This window comes from Pelobates fuscus, chromosome 3, assembly GCF_036172605.1.
Source record: "Pelobates fuscus isolate aPelFus1 chromosome 3, aPelFus1.pri, whole genome shotgun sequence".
Taxonomy (NCBI): Eukaryota; Metazoa; Chordata; class Amphibia; order Anura; family Pelobatidae; genus Pelobates; species Pelobates fuscus.
In genome coordinates this window covers 213,864,904-213,880,400 of record NC_086319.1, presented here as the reverse complement: position 1 = coordinate 213,880,400, position 15,497 = coordinate 213,864,904, and the positions used below count along the sequence as shown (strand labels likewise).

General features: G+C 40.0%; 1 protein-coding gene across 1 annotated transcript in view; it reads right to left on the bottom strand.

Annotated features, from left to right (window-relative positions):
* HARS1 (histidyl-tRNA synthetase 1) overlaps nucleotides 1-15,497 on the bottom strand; it is a 36,970-nt gene that overhangs the window by 13,311 nt on the left and 8,162 nt on the right. The window contains exons 4-7 of the mRNA XM_063448053.1: nucleotides 13,924-14,019; nucleotides 9,115-9,240; nucleotides 4,834-4,941; nucleotides 838-936 (exon numbers count right to left, since the gene is read on the bottom strand). Of these exons, the coding sequence (XP_063304123.1) occupies nucleotides 838-936; nucleotides 4,834-4,941; nucleotides 9,115-9,240; nucleotides 13,924-14,019 (429 nt within the window). The remainder of the gene's footprint in view (nucleotides 1-837; nucleotides 937-4,833; nucleotides 4,942-9,114; nucleotides 9,241-13,923; nucleotides 14,020-15,497) is intronic.

Below are 15,497 nucleotides of genomic sequence, written 5' to 3'. Positions count from 1 at the left end.
CCATGGCACATGCTATCTCACTTATCTCTTATTCATGTTTTATCCTTTAATATGATCTCCTATAACCCAGTGGCGTTTCAGCCTGTCTATTTCTGCCAAATAACGGTACCAACTCATCTACACAACATTGCTTATTGAATTATTTGCGTTCGACTATGTTCACTATGTTGACCTACTACAGTTTTCAAGCATCATATACGCTGTTATCTCAGTTGAACTTATCACCTGTAAGAGTTACACATGATGTTAGTTGTCACTTGAGGGTTAGAATATTTTCCTTTCAAGATTAGGCATGCATTTCTCCATATCGCACATTTTCAACCTACTGTCTCTTTTAAGCAGTTATTTTGCTCAAACACGTGCCCCTCGGAAAATTACCTGGTTAGTCTGCTTTGTCATTACTATGAGCTGGTATACCCTTATTGTCCATCTCATAATGCAAGCTGTTGGTCACATTTATTCTGCCTTTCTAAATCAGCTCTTGCATCTGAGACACTATCCTAGCCTGTTCCTGATGCCTTCCTTGTATATTATAAAAAAGTGCTGCATTTTCTTGACATTTCCTGATGCATCTGCATTGTTATTGTCATAAATAATCCAGTGAAATGTCTATACAAGCGTGTATGTTCTCTTATGCACTGCAAAAGTAAAGAATTGTAAAAAAAAAAAATTACATTTTTTTTAAAAAATCATGTTTCACTTTGATTGTAACATCATACACAATTTTGTTAGGGTTTCGTTGCAAACCCTTGCTCCTGTACGTGAAACATATATTCAATATCCATGTTGTCTGAGTGCTGCCTAAGATATTTGATAAGAAAGACTGGATGTTGTTACCTTATCTAGTTTGTCCACTGAAGAGCAAATTGTTCTGAATTTGCAGTCTGGCACACCACACACTGCAAACATGCCGTCCAAAATCCTCCTGTCATTCACCTGTTTAGATACAGTGTATTAGAAACCCAGACATTACTACCATATGAAATTAAGCAACTTGAATAAGAATTAATGGGTAAGGCGAACAATACTGGCTGAACATAAATGAATATATAGAAAGGGAAAAAAAACATAAAATGCCACAACAGAAAAAGCTTAAGAAAAGGTGGTGTGTAAAGATATAAACAGTGTTCCACACAAATTAAACATGTCAGTCTATTTCATCCCATTGCTTGTTATTTTATTTGAGATATTATGTGAATGGAATTATATATACAACCAGACCTTAAAGAAACGCCTTAGTGTCATGAACACAAACATATATTTCTGACACTATAGTGTTAAAATAAATTATGTTTCCAGACCCCACGCTGTGTAGTAAAAAGATGTTTAAACACATTTTATTCCCAACGCCGGTCTCGGCGCAGCTAGCCCTGTCTCCACGGCTGATATCAAACTTTATGATCTTAGCCAATCCAATGCTTTCCCAAAGGAATGCATAGTGAGGCTATTGGTCGTGCACAGTAAAACAGTGCTACACCAATCAGCATCTCCTCATAGAGATACATTGAATCAATGCATCTCTATGGGGAATGTTCAGCGCCTCCATTAAAAAGTGTGGAGAAGTTGGATGTCAGTGCTGTACATTGTGAAGCACTGATCCAGGAAGCACCGGTCTGAGTGACTGCAACTAGAGGTCCTACTAGGCACCGATGTAAACAATGCCTTAACTCTGAAATAGGTTTGTTTACATTAAAAAGCTTGCAGAGAAACGATATAGACACCAGAACCACTACAATAAGCCGTCATCATGTCCATTAAAAAAACAAACAAAAAAAAAAAAAAACAGAAAGAAATCTGTAAAGGCATCTATGATTAAATGATTATTGGTGGAGCCACCTCTAAGTTTGGGAGAGGACTGCCTGCTGCATAGTCAGAGCAAGTGCAGCAGCTTAAGGAAATTTAAAGGCATTTTAAAGATTTTTTTTCTTATTGGTGTAAAAAATAAATAAATAAAAGAAAAAAAATAATTCATTTTCAGTCATTTTAAAAACACTATTAAAATACGTTGTTTGCAAGAGTGGTGGCTAAATAAATTCTCCTGGCAAAAGTATTACTTACACAGCCTTCTGCCGAAGAAAGAGTTAAAGTAACAAATTAGCATGTTATCTAAATTCTAACAATTTTGCTAAGTTTAATTATATGTATACTTTTATCTTTTATTCTGGAACTTCCAAATCGGCACCACTGATCTAAAGCGGCCCCCTAACTCCCTGATATTTTGCCAGAGACTGCAAATAATCAAAGAACATTTTTCAGGTGTTATCTGTTATTCTGTTATCATGCAACATACCACTTGGCCTTCCAAGAATCACTAAACTTGTTAATTTTATCTCCTACACATCCTCCCTGTAGCCTCAGGAACCTCCACTGCTGCCACAAGGTCATCCATATCTACATGTCTGGCAATAAAGGATCTTCAAATGAGTCAACTAGTAATTTATAGGACAGACATTTGTGACAAAAGCATTCTGATAACACCAACTGATATTTAAAAGATTAAACAATCTTATAAAAGAAAAACAAATGTTTGATAGATAAGGAAAGCATAGGTTGCGGATATAAAAAAAAAAAACCAACAAACTATTACTAGTAAAAGTATCAAGCTTTTTATGTAGGAATTAAATATTCAACATAAACAAAAAATCTATAGATATATGAGTGAAAAGGTCTATAGTAAAAATGTGTCCCTATTAACTGAAGCAACTTCAGAAAAAAACTTTAAAGCATTGAAACATTTAGAAATTTGAATAATGGTAGAGTAAAATATAGACGTGCATTCGTTATTGGATGAATCAAATATTGTCTGAAATTCAGAATTCGGAAGCTCGCATATTTGGCATCCTTGAGAAGCGGAGTGCCAGGCAAGGCAAATACCTGGCAGCTCCTGGGCTGAAAGCTGTTACGGTGTTCTCTGCTGCCGCAATGGCTTTAATGCCCATTAATTGCGGGGCGGCACAGAACGCTGTAATAACGTTAAGGGATTAATGAAGCAGTTTTAGTGTAAAGCTCATGACCCAGCCGTCTTACTGCTCAATTCTATGCCATTTAGGAGTTAAATCATTTTGTTTAAACAGCCCTAGTCACGCCTTCATGCATAGAATTTGATGGCGCTATATAAATAATAATGTGACTTACACTGCCTTCCTAAACACTTCCTGCAAAGACTCATCTAATGTTTACACTTCCTTTTACAAATTCTGTTTAATTTAGAATTTATCTCTTGCACTGTTAAGAGGCATGATCTATACACAAAAACTGCTTCATTAAGCTAAAGTTCTTTTGGTGACTATAATGTGCCTTTAAATGCTTCACCTAATTCATTTTTGGCAGTTAATGTTAACCTTTTATCAATCACCTCCTCAATGCAATATCAACCCTACCCCTTAGTTTACACCAATGCTGACTGTATACCTATCATAACACTAGATGGGCCGAATGGTTCTTATCTGCCGTCACATTCTGTGTTTGTATGTAACACTACACTAACCCAGCCTTAAAGGGAAACTATAATGCCACGAAAAACAAACCATTTTCCTAACACTATAGCTTTCCCCTATGTTAAGGGGAAAGCCTCTGCTAATATAAATATTCAATAATGTTCCTTGTTAAAACAGAGAGTGCTATGTTGCCACCATCTACTGGTTGTTTTCATTATTACATTCCCTGTAATAATGAATGAAGCAGGCTTTCCAAACCCATTACATGGAGATCGGTATTGGGCACCTGACAAAGCCCAGCACCAATCACAATCTGCTTGGGGCATGCAGGGAGACCCTGGCAGGATCTGTTCAGAACCTAGGGGGTCTCCCTTAAAGTTGCTGCTGCCCAAGAATTAACGTGACTGATACAATAATTCAGCAGCAGCTATAAGCAGCACTGCATACAGCTCATCAGTCAGTCTGGGGCTACTAAAAATGGCCTCAGTAGACAGAGTGGAGACCCATGTATCAGTTGATACCCGAGTCTCCCTGGTTTAATCCTACTCACACCACAATCTATCTAAAATGCAATAAAATGCCTTTATAATGAGCTGCATGCATTGCTTAGATAAGGCACAGCATACAGCTCATCTGTCAGTCATACCTGGGTCTCCTATTGTGAGCAGGAATTTAACCATTCCCACAAAGCATTGCAGTCAACGAGCATTAAAATACCCATTTTAAGAGATTTAGGCACTCCTCAGTTTGGGCAATGCATATAGCTCATCTGCGAGTCTGGTACCATTTATAAATGGCCTGAGCTGACAGAGACAGGTTCACGTATCAAGGGATACTGTGGTCTCCCTGTTGTCAGCAGTTATTTTACCTTTTATTAATCAAATGCTGTACATTTAGTGTATATGCACAGTGTAAATATATATACATATTTTTATAAATTGCATTTTATTCTTAATTATGAGAGAAACAATGAACAAATGTGTCAATGGCACAAATCCAAATGTACTGTGCAAATGTATACAATGCACAAGATTTTTGACTACAGTGGAACGCATCAACCTTCTCCTTTCACATCTGTGAGTGATGTGGTTGACTTATTACTGCAGTGATTTCTGCATATCGTCACAGTTGAGAGGCACTGTGCTCAGGTAAAAATTGAAGGGTGATGTGTTTGTGCCACAATATATGCAGGGAGCACTTGAAATTACCCTTTTAATTATGCCTGGAATGTAAACCAAGTCTGATATTTATTTTTTATTTTTAAATATGAGCAGTGCTGTAACTTCAGGAATCCACAAAATCTTCACATTTATTTTTAGTAAATACATAGCATGAAATTTTCTTCTAGTGAACACAACCCAAGGAATGCTCCCCAGGAGGTTCTCATACTACTTACCTTAATAGTAAACTCTCCCAGTTCCAGTTCACTCAGAATTTCATGCACAATCTTCAGACACTCGGCATCAGGAATCATGGGATCATACTGTCCAGCAATGTCAAAATCCTAGAAAGAGGACACACAGTGAAACTACTGTTGGAGTTTTAGCTTACGACAATTACCCCCCCCCCCCCCCCCCCATTCTTCCAGTTTAAAATTAAACCAGCTGGCATGATGAACAATCAAATCTGTCACTAAGTTAGGCATTCCAGCATGTCTTTACAATATATCTTTTATAATAGGAGTTTTACAGTCAATGTAGAACACGGTAAACAAAAGCAACATATCAAACAGCACAAGATGGCATAGATCATGAAATAGTGAGGTACATAACATATTATATACAGCTGAACAGCAGATAGACCATCTTGTAGTCTGAACAACAAATATAAGGAGCAAAATATAGGCAATATTATCAATGGGCAATAGCCAAACAAGGTAATTTACTAAAGTGAGAATTCAAACTGAAGGAGCCTGGTCACCGTGTGGGATCTTTGCAAATTTTGCAAAGACTTCCTGACAGTGACATCACCACTGGGGAACTGGTGGCCATGAGGGGCAGGGAAAGGTGCAAATTACTTACCTGAACGAATGCCGCCATTTTCTTCCATGCGCTCTTCTTCAGTTAATGGCACTTCAGCTGCAAGAGTCGACATCTGCGCTGTATTATTGCGCATGAGTGAAATAAAGTTTTTCTGGCCACGGCTGGGGGAAATAATGAGCTTGACAGGGGTAGCTTCACCTTTTTGTCAAAAGTGGAGGGAAAAATACTGAGACAAAGTAATCCCAAAGCAGAATTTCAGTGAAATTCTAACGCAGTCAATTTGATATTTAATAAAGATTTCATCTTTATGAAATACTACATTTTGATATTGGGTTGTCAAAGCCACTTTAAGGTTGAAATAGCCAAACTGGAAACATTATCTAAGTCAGTAATGCTTTCAGTTCGGCTAGTCTTGCCTTGAAATTGAAATTTACTTTGAATACTCACTTTTCTACAATAGTAGAAAGTCTGTCAGAAAAGAGGCTTTTAACCAAAAACCAATAAAGTAATGTGGTACATTGTTCATTTATTAACCACTACTATTGCAGCCCATTTTTGCTGGTCTAGGCCTAGATGTCCTGAGCAATTTTGAACATGTCCAGCCACAGGGAGCTCTACTCAACCAAAACTTCTTACCAGTGGTATAAAATTAGAAACAAAAAGCCATTTATGGGTATATTAGGTGGATGTTTTAAGCCTGGCTAATAGTTCAAGACATGAACATTTTAAAATAGTGGTTTGTGGGCATCTATTAGAGGGGAACAACGGGGCAAAAATACCCCAAATTTTAATGCATTATATAAAATATTTATCTTAAAAGTTATTTATGCTACCTACACTTACACAACAAATGACAGTAGCAATCCAACTACGGTACTCTCTCACTAGGAAGAGGCTTCACTAATTATGAATGTCTTATTTTCCTATAAACTATTACAGACACTCCTTACTTACCGACCGTAGAACAAATTGTTAAGAACGAAGAGTTAATCTATTTCTCAAAACATAGATTAGAGGGATTCCCTGCTCTCGAGCGTTCGTCTATGTTTGGGGAAGTTTCACCGAACATAGACATGCGCACCAGATCAGGGAATCCCTGCGACGGCTCGCACTTATGCCTGGTCATAAGTGCCAGCAGTCGTAAAACAGGTAGGTTGCTAAATGAGGACCACCTGTATTCAGCAGGTAGTTTATAGAAATACTTTTACTCATCACATGTTTAAATGGAACTACTTTTAAAAAACGGTCATATTGCGCAGGTTACCATATTCTATTCCTGTACATACAACTTGTCTTGTTTCAGCCACTTGTTTGTTAGTTCACCTATTAAGCAGCACAGCTGAATATGTTGGTACTTTACAAATGATAATAAAAAAGCAGCCTGAAACAGCACGACTCTGGTTGCTTGATAAGTCAGGCGACGACTGCCTGGGCTGTCAAACAGTCCCCCAGAAGCAGATCGCGGCAGAGGCGAGACCACGAACCTCTTGGGCCTCAAAGCCGTTATGGCGTTTCATGCTGCCACAACGGCTTTAAAGCCCATTAATATGGAGACGACATGGAACGCTGTAACAGCGGGAACTGGTTAATGGCTTGTTTTTTACTCTGTTATGCATTTACAGCTGTGAGACCTCATATCAACAGGTAATCATGTCAATTAAACAGAATTTGCCAGAGGTGAACTCCAATCGAAATGCAGAATCATCTTAAAGATCATCCAGAGAAATGGGAAGCATCTGAGCTTTCAAAGTGTCTCAATACTTATGAAAATGTAATATTTCAGTTATTTTCCTGACACTATAGTGATCCTTTAAGTTTTCAGTTACACATCTACTCTGAGTAACTGACCCAAGCTTGATGCTCCAAGTAGGGATAAGCAGGAGCACCTTGAGGTACATTACATTTGTGAACTTTAATACTCTCTGGTTGAAAGTCATGGGAGTTGCAGTTCACAGCAACTCAATTGTACACATGGGTAAGAGGGTACTGTGAGATCAGGTGAGTACAAGTTTTGGATACAGCGCACCCAAACATGAAATTCAAATGGATTTTTTTTTTTTTTTATCTGAAAATTTATATGTATTTTAGAATGTTGACAAAAGGGATAAAAAAACAACTTTACTTACCATATCCCAGCGACAAGGGACATCGACTCCACCTCCTCCAACGTCCCTCAACGAGCAGTCGCTAATGCGCATGCGTGGTGAGTGCCGCACAGGCATTAGGACTCCACATAAGAAAGCAACAAATCATTGCTTCCCTTTAGGGAAATAACTGACGCTAGATGCCCTCATGAAGAGTGTGAGGACATCCAGCAACAATTACCAGACCAAAAGTCCATTAACATCCACAAAGTGCCTCTAGTCGTTATCTGGTAGACATCCACTGGAGGCAGACTTAGTGCTGCAATATAAACATGGCAGTTAAGAGCAATAGGGACAGTGCACACAGACCACTTCAATGAGCTGAAGTGGCCTAGGTGCATATAGTGTCCCTTTAAGAAAGCAGGACAGTTAGGACTAATACATGAATCTATTTTAAAGGGACACTATAGTCACCAAAACAACTACAGCTTATTGCATTTTTTCTGGTGATCACTTCACTGGCCACTCCTCAGATGGCTATTAGCGATCCTTCCTGGGTCATGGCTGCCTAAAATGCATCCAAACATTCAGTGTCTCCTCCCTCTTCATGCCGACACTGAACTTTCCTCATGGAGATTCACTGATTCAATTAATATCTATGAGGAGATGCTGATTGGCCAGGGCTGTGTTTGAATCATGCTGGCTCTGCCCCTGATCTGCCTCTTTCTCAGTGTCAGCCAATCCTACAGGAAAGCACTGTGATTGGATCAGGCTACCACTTGTGCTGATGTCAGCAGGTAGGTCAAAAGGAAACAGGGACAAAGCCAGCAGCTCCAGCCTTGAATACAAGTAAGATTTTAGTATATTTAGGGAGGCATAGAAACATAGAATGTGACAGCAGATAAGAACCATTCGGCCCATCTAGTTTTCTAAATACTTTTATTAGTCCCTGGCCTTATCTTATAGTTAGGATAGCCTTATGCCTAACCCACGCATGCTTAAACTCCTTTACTGTGTTAACCTCTACCACTTCAGCTGGAAGGCTATTCCATGCATTCACTACCCTCGCAGTAAAGTAATACTTCCTGATATTAGGCATGAGGGGACCAGAGTGGCTAGATGGTGGTTTTAACCCTATAGGGTCAGGAATACATGTTTGTGTTCCTAACCCTATAGTGCTCCTTTAAGTTTGTTTTCTTTAGTTACATTTGATCTGTAAAGCTTATTCTATGGGGGGAAAAAAGCATTTGTTATACATAGAGGATATCAAGTCAATTCTGTACTTTAAGAAAAATAAAATATATGTGCTGTGCACTTAATCATAAACCCTTAAATTATGATGGAATAAGCACACAATGGGTTCGGTTTAGAAGCAGGACAACTACCTCCAACCTTCAGGGGTTAATAGAATGGAAATATTATAGTAGGACAATAACTTTTTTAAAAGGTGTTTTAAGTCAAGACCAGCAACTGCTCTGACATTTTTCACTGTAGGATATCATCATCTTAACTGAATGCCAACACATTTTCTCAACAGTCATTGTAAGTGTCTGAATCCATGTCTAATACACTTTGTTTGTTACAGGGTAAGAAATAATGTATTCTACTTACACATTGGTAGAACTCTCGGTAGCGCCCTCTGGTCATTGCTGGGTTGTCTCTTCGGTAAACCTTTGCAATGTGATAACGCTTGATATTGGTAATTTTATTCATGGCCAAGTAACGGGCAAATGGTACCTGGCAGATGAATTAAGGACTGTACTATTGTACTAAAAAATATCCATAACAGATATGGCTCTGTGCTTCAGACTTGGGACAGGCACAGAGAAAAACATGAAACACACCAGGAAGGAACTTCAAAGATCATGCACATACATACCAAACCATGTTAGACTCTCAGAAGAACTATCCTAGCAGAAAGGAAAAACACCTATTTAGGTTTATTCACTTAAAGCGAATGCGATCATTTATCATATTTTTTATAATAAATTATTATTATTCACCAAAATATCAACGCAATCCTATGATCCAAAGTAAGGCATGAGGTTGACAAAATTTGACAAATTCAGATCAGATGCAGATTTTATAAGATGAAGATCGCCATCAACTTTTGTCCAATCCTAGCAACCACCACAGATGATGGTAAATGAAAAGCTTTAGACAATATATAGTGTCCTTTATATCACAATATTTCACAGAGCCTGAAATCCTAGTATACTTTGTCAGGGAATGAGAACTGTGCATATCTGGTGGATTAAATAAAACCACAATTTGGCAACTAAGATCACCCCCCTCCATGAATACTGGCTCCCTAGATGAACATGCTAGAGTTTCCCCAGGATTCTAGTACATGATTTAATATAAACATTTTCTAACTGGGAGATTTTTAAAATATATGGATTTGGATCTAATAAATCTTTTTGTAACGGCTACCCAGGTAGGGAGAGGGTATCAGCCGTTGGAGACGTCCTTTTCCTTGGCAAGCTGCTGTATAAAAGTAAAGCTGGTATAATCCCATCCACGAGATCCAGAGGGAGAGTCAGGTTCAGCTGTAAAAAGAGTAGAGTAATAATCCAATATATTTCCCTTTCAAGAACGAGACGAGGCTACGTTTTGAAGGGTCAAGAAGAACTGAGTGCTGGAACACCCAGCCTGGTTTTTATTACAGTAGAGTACAAACAGAACACACCCAGGGGGAGGTATAAAATAACCAATCACATAACAGTCCAACCCACACATCCCCTCCCCTCAGATAAACAGTTAATACAATTATAAAGCACACATTTTTACCCGAGTTTTGGATGTACCCCAAATTCAGTATCCCCAAATAGCTCTGGTTTAGGGGAACCACATATTCAAAAATCAGTCCATTCGGGTAAACGGTTCGGGAGTTATGGGGTTCCAAAGTTTTGACCGACCGCACAGACCTACTAGCCGAAAATAGTTCCATAAGTTTTGGCCTTGCGGTCGGTCCTCGTTCGTGCGGTAAAAAGTCACGAAAATCTTGCCATCCATTCGAATCTTGATGGTCGCTAAAATCCCCATAGTCTATTAAGTCTTTCTACCGAACAGCAGGGTGTTCGGTAGCTTTGGCACGAATCCCCGGTGTTATGGAGGTCTCAGCGGTGTTCGCCTGTTTGCGTATATGTTTTTAGTTCCAGACGATTGCTGGCAAACACCGCTGTTCGTGCGTAAGATGGCTGCGAACACGTGCAAAGTCCCGAAATGGCGGCCACCTATACTTAACACAAAGGATTCGTGCTGACCCATGCGAACGGCTGAAATAGAACTGGGAGGTAAAGTATCTCTTAATTACCAGCAGGGTGGTCCGGTGTTCGGTAGTTTGATGCATTTATTTCTGGGTTTAATTTCTACCGAACAGATGGCATAAAGTGCAATTCCCTTCATTTTCCATATGCACCAGGGAACTGTAAGGTTCTGTTACACTTTTATTTGCAAATACATAAAATATTTTAAAGGATTTATTTTAATTTTTTTTTTTACAGTTTATTTTAACTGTTAAAAAGATTAATTATATCCCACTAGGGTAGTATATGTTCAGCAACATATTTATTAATGTTTTGCCAACGTATTACAGTAGATCTAATCAGACAACTCTGATTAAGTCATTATGTTTTCATGACAAATCATTAAGCTTTCATGATGTGTGTCTTCCTAAAGCAAGGACTTTAACTTGACATTTTGGATAGCAACACTGGAGCGTAACCACTAAACAATGAATCAAAAATGTAAGTGTAGAGCCTAGTTCAGTCATGTCCAAAGTGCGACCCATGTTCCGGTTTAATACGGCCCCAAGGGTAATTTGCCTAATCCATCTGTTGTGGCCCCCCAGTGAATCCCCGAGCGCTGCTCAGGATCCCTGGATCTTTGAACGCCGCAGTCCAGAGCGGCGGGTGGGGATTCACTGGGGGCAAAGAGATCGCGAGAACGCAGTGCAGTCACTGCTCGTCCTCAGTCTGCGTTCACACAATCTCTTGGACGTCGACGTTGCGGGATCACTTGGACGTCAACGTCGCGGGATCACTTGGACGTCAACGTCGCGGGATTTGGTTCCTTCTCCCTGGAGGCAGAATGAAGGGGCCGAATAAAAGAAGGAAGGGGCAGAATAAAAGAGGGAAGGGGCAGATAATGAAGGGGCAGAACAAAAGAGAAAGGGGACAGAATGAAGGGGCAGAATAAAAGAGAGAAAGGGCAGAGAATGAAGGGGCAGAACAAAAGAGGGAAGGGGCAGAACAAAAGAGGGAAGGGGCAGAACAAAAGAGGGAAGGGGCAGAACAAAAGAGAGAAGGAGCAGAATAAAAGGGAAGGGGCAGAATAAAGGAGGGAAGGAGCAGAATAAAGGAGGGAAGGAGCAGAATAAAAGAAGGGACAGAATAAAAGAGAAGGGACAGAATAAAAGAGAAGGGACAGAATGAAGGGACAGAATAAAAGAGAGAAGGGACAGAATAAAAGAGAGAAGGGACAGAATAAAAGAGAGAAGGGACAGAATAAAAGAGAGAAGGGACAGAATGAAGGGACAGAATAAAAGAGAGAAGGGCCCATCCCTCCCTCCTCCCATACCCTCCCCACTTACCTGCGATGAAACATAGGCTAACCGTCACCCAAGCCCTGCCCCGCTTTGACTGCCTGACACCCACATCTCGACCTCGGATACAAGGTCGTTGACCCCTCCCGTCCTTGACTGTACCGAACCCAACCCCGACGACAGCCCGACACTACGGACCCTGTATGACCTGGATCCCTAGACTATAGATCCAGACGATCCCTACCTACACTCACCAGACCGCCCCGCAGACACTCCACGACCAGGTGTGGCGAAACGTCCTTTTGAACCTGGGTACCCCACCTTTCCTTTACGTGACATGTTCTAGGCCGATTCACCGGTAGCCCCAGTCACTGACAGCCGCATAAACTGGAATCTCAACTACCACTATGGTCAATCTGAGAAACCCCACATGTGGTTCCCACCTGATTTCACTGTTTTGGGCTATATATCCTCACACAGTTCACCCGCGTTAGCCCCTTATGTTTCCTGAAACTAAACGTACACTACGCTCCATTCCTGTTACCCTCATGCTAGACACAACCCACAATCGGGAGTGGGTCTCCACATGCCCAGTGGGCTAGAGGAGTCCCTTCACTCCCCTCCATAGCACGATACAGGACACGCTCTATTACCAGCGGTTATTGATGATCATGTACACCTGAATGTTTTCTAGCCAATGATTGTGCTTAGACTGTGTCCCCTTATTACGTGACTCACCTATGCCTTTGAAACTATGCTTGAGGTATATGTCAATACCGTTACCATCACGCATGCTACTGTTTACGTTAGGGAGTTTTCCCCAGTACGCCCCATTGGTTCGAGGCAACCTAAGTCTCCCCCACGTAGCACGGTACGGACCACACGATGGTGTCAACCGCTGGTTACAAATATATAAGCATGCATGTCTACCAGTTGCCTATTTTGGTTACTCTCTGGCACCCTATACATGTCTTTGCTGTGATTTCAATATGCCGTGTCATTAATCCTTATGCCATTCATTCATGTTACCTTTTTATGTTATTGATGATGAGTACGAGCTACAGCCTGTCCTTGTTGCTTGTTATGTGTAAATTGAAAATTGAAAATAAAGATTGTCAAAAAAAAAAAAAAAAAGAGAGAAGGGACAGAATGAAGGGACGGAATAAAAGAGAAGGGACAGAATGAAGGGACAGAATAAAAGAGAGAAGGGACAGAATGAAGGGACAGAATAAAAGAGAGAAGGGACAGAAAAAAGAGAGACAGAATAAAGAGATGAAATGAAAAGTATGCCGTTTGCAATAAATGTTGCATAAAATAGTTAATTTGCATCAAATCTGGCTGTCTTTGAAAAAAAGTTTGGACACCCCTGGCCTAGTTCAAAAAAGATTTAAAGATTCTGTAATTTGATCCAGTTTACATTGTGGTTTTTCTTTTGTTTTTACTATATATTGGGGCTGATGTGTACTGTAGTCATTGCTGCCAGCCCAGTAGTGATGGGAGTGTTTTGTATTTGTATTTACTTTGTATCACACAGCCTTGTTACAATGCTGCCGCCCATCCCATGTGTTCCCTATTAAGGGTTAATAAGTATATAGGGGTGTATATTAAAAAATACCCCTCTCTGTCTCATTAGAGATATCTTTGCCAGAAGCTCAAGGAAGCAGGCTGAAGGGTCAGTGTAGGACCTGCTTTAGGGGGGTCTGCCTTGACATTGGCAGGCGGGCATTCCCTCCAATGGACATTGGAGCATCTAAATGACCTCCATTTGTCTAAATATACATAGAGATTAAGGAGAGAGCGCAGGTAACTTTTTCTTTTCATTGTGGTTATTTTGGCATAAATTCAAAGCAATTTACTATATAGCTTAAGGATACAGTGAGATCATAGCGCAAAGACAGTAATTCTCCACCTTGATCTTTCAGGTCATAAATAAGCTTAGAGTCTTCCCCATATTTGCCGGTCAGTGTTTCCTGTATGAAAATACAAATAAAATGTAAAAGGTGTGAAAAGTAACCAAAAGAAAATAGTTAACTAAGAAGGTTTCTTTGTTTAGAATTTTACCACATGACAGGAGGCTTCATATTTGCATAACTCTTTTTACTGGAAATCTCCAGCAGCACAGAAACAAAACGAACCAATCAGAAAAAAGTCAGGTACACATATACATTAAACGCCCTGACAGTCTCATCACTTCCTCTTTCTTTGCTGCTCCAGCCTGGCACAGGTCAGAGTATTTTGTCTCTCCCTGGTTAATGTTAAGACTTTTATTAGCTGTTTTTTATGTTTCTAACTACACTTGCATACACTCCCCAGCTCTCCTATACCTGTCTATACTATTATAAGTCTGTACTTTGTTTGTGTACTTGCCTGAGCCCTCTGACTTTCGACCTGGAATCTGGTGTGTTATACCTCTCACCATGGTCCGCGGGCGTCGCGGCTGTCAGTGCCGCGCCCACCCTGTGGGCCCATTGGGGGTCACTACTGCTAGGGCTACCAGGCTTTGAACAGGTCGGGGGGAGGCCGGGGCGCTTATTTTACGGTATTATGGTTGGCCAGCGTTCGCAGGGCTTCCTGACTATTGCACGCGAACCGCGGCCATCTTGAATCCCGCGAGATTCACGGCGGCAATTTTCCTTTCTATATTCGATATCAGGAATCACTCGAACAGGACCTTAAGTGTACTATTGAATGTGGATTTGCTTCACCAGACTGTACAACCTTTCCTCCTCTTGATCAGCTAAAGGTACATCACAAAATAAACTGGATTATTACACTGCCGGTCAGTTTGCACTACTGATGCAGAGCCAATTTACAGTACTGAATATTGATTGCATGTGGAGTTTTACTGGAAACTGAGTGTATTACATGTTACCCCTTAACAGTTAATAAATATATATATATATATATATATATGTATACATACATACATACACATACACTGTACCTAGCGTATACAATTCTTCTTAAAAGCGATACTCTAAGCACCAATAAAAGTTTAGCATAAAGGGTAATGTAGGTACTGTAATTGATTAGTCTCATTGAAGTGGATGTACTGACTGAAATCCCCATGTCCAGTCCTTCATCCTGTTCAGCGTTAAATCTTTTTTTTTATGTTATAATGTTTAAATCAGACTCTCTACCTTTACTACTGTGAGGATTGGGCTGTACAGGCACACACCAAAAAAATAATACTGTTATGCATCACTTGCATATCATGTTGGACATTGAGAAAGTGTTCTTGGGCACGGAAACTCAAGAAATCATGTATCCACAACTAGTCCAAAGTTCCCAGCTGACATGCAAATGAGTACAGAAAGGCCTCATGTTTCAGATTTCATACTGCATGTCTGCAGCTATCCTTAGCAATTAACATATTAAGCAATTTTTTTTTAAATGTATTTATTTATTTTTTTAAACCAAAGCATGGGCTATGATCCAAAAGGATAAA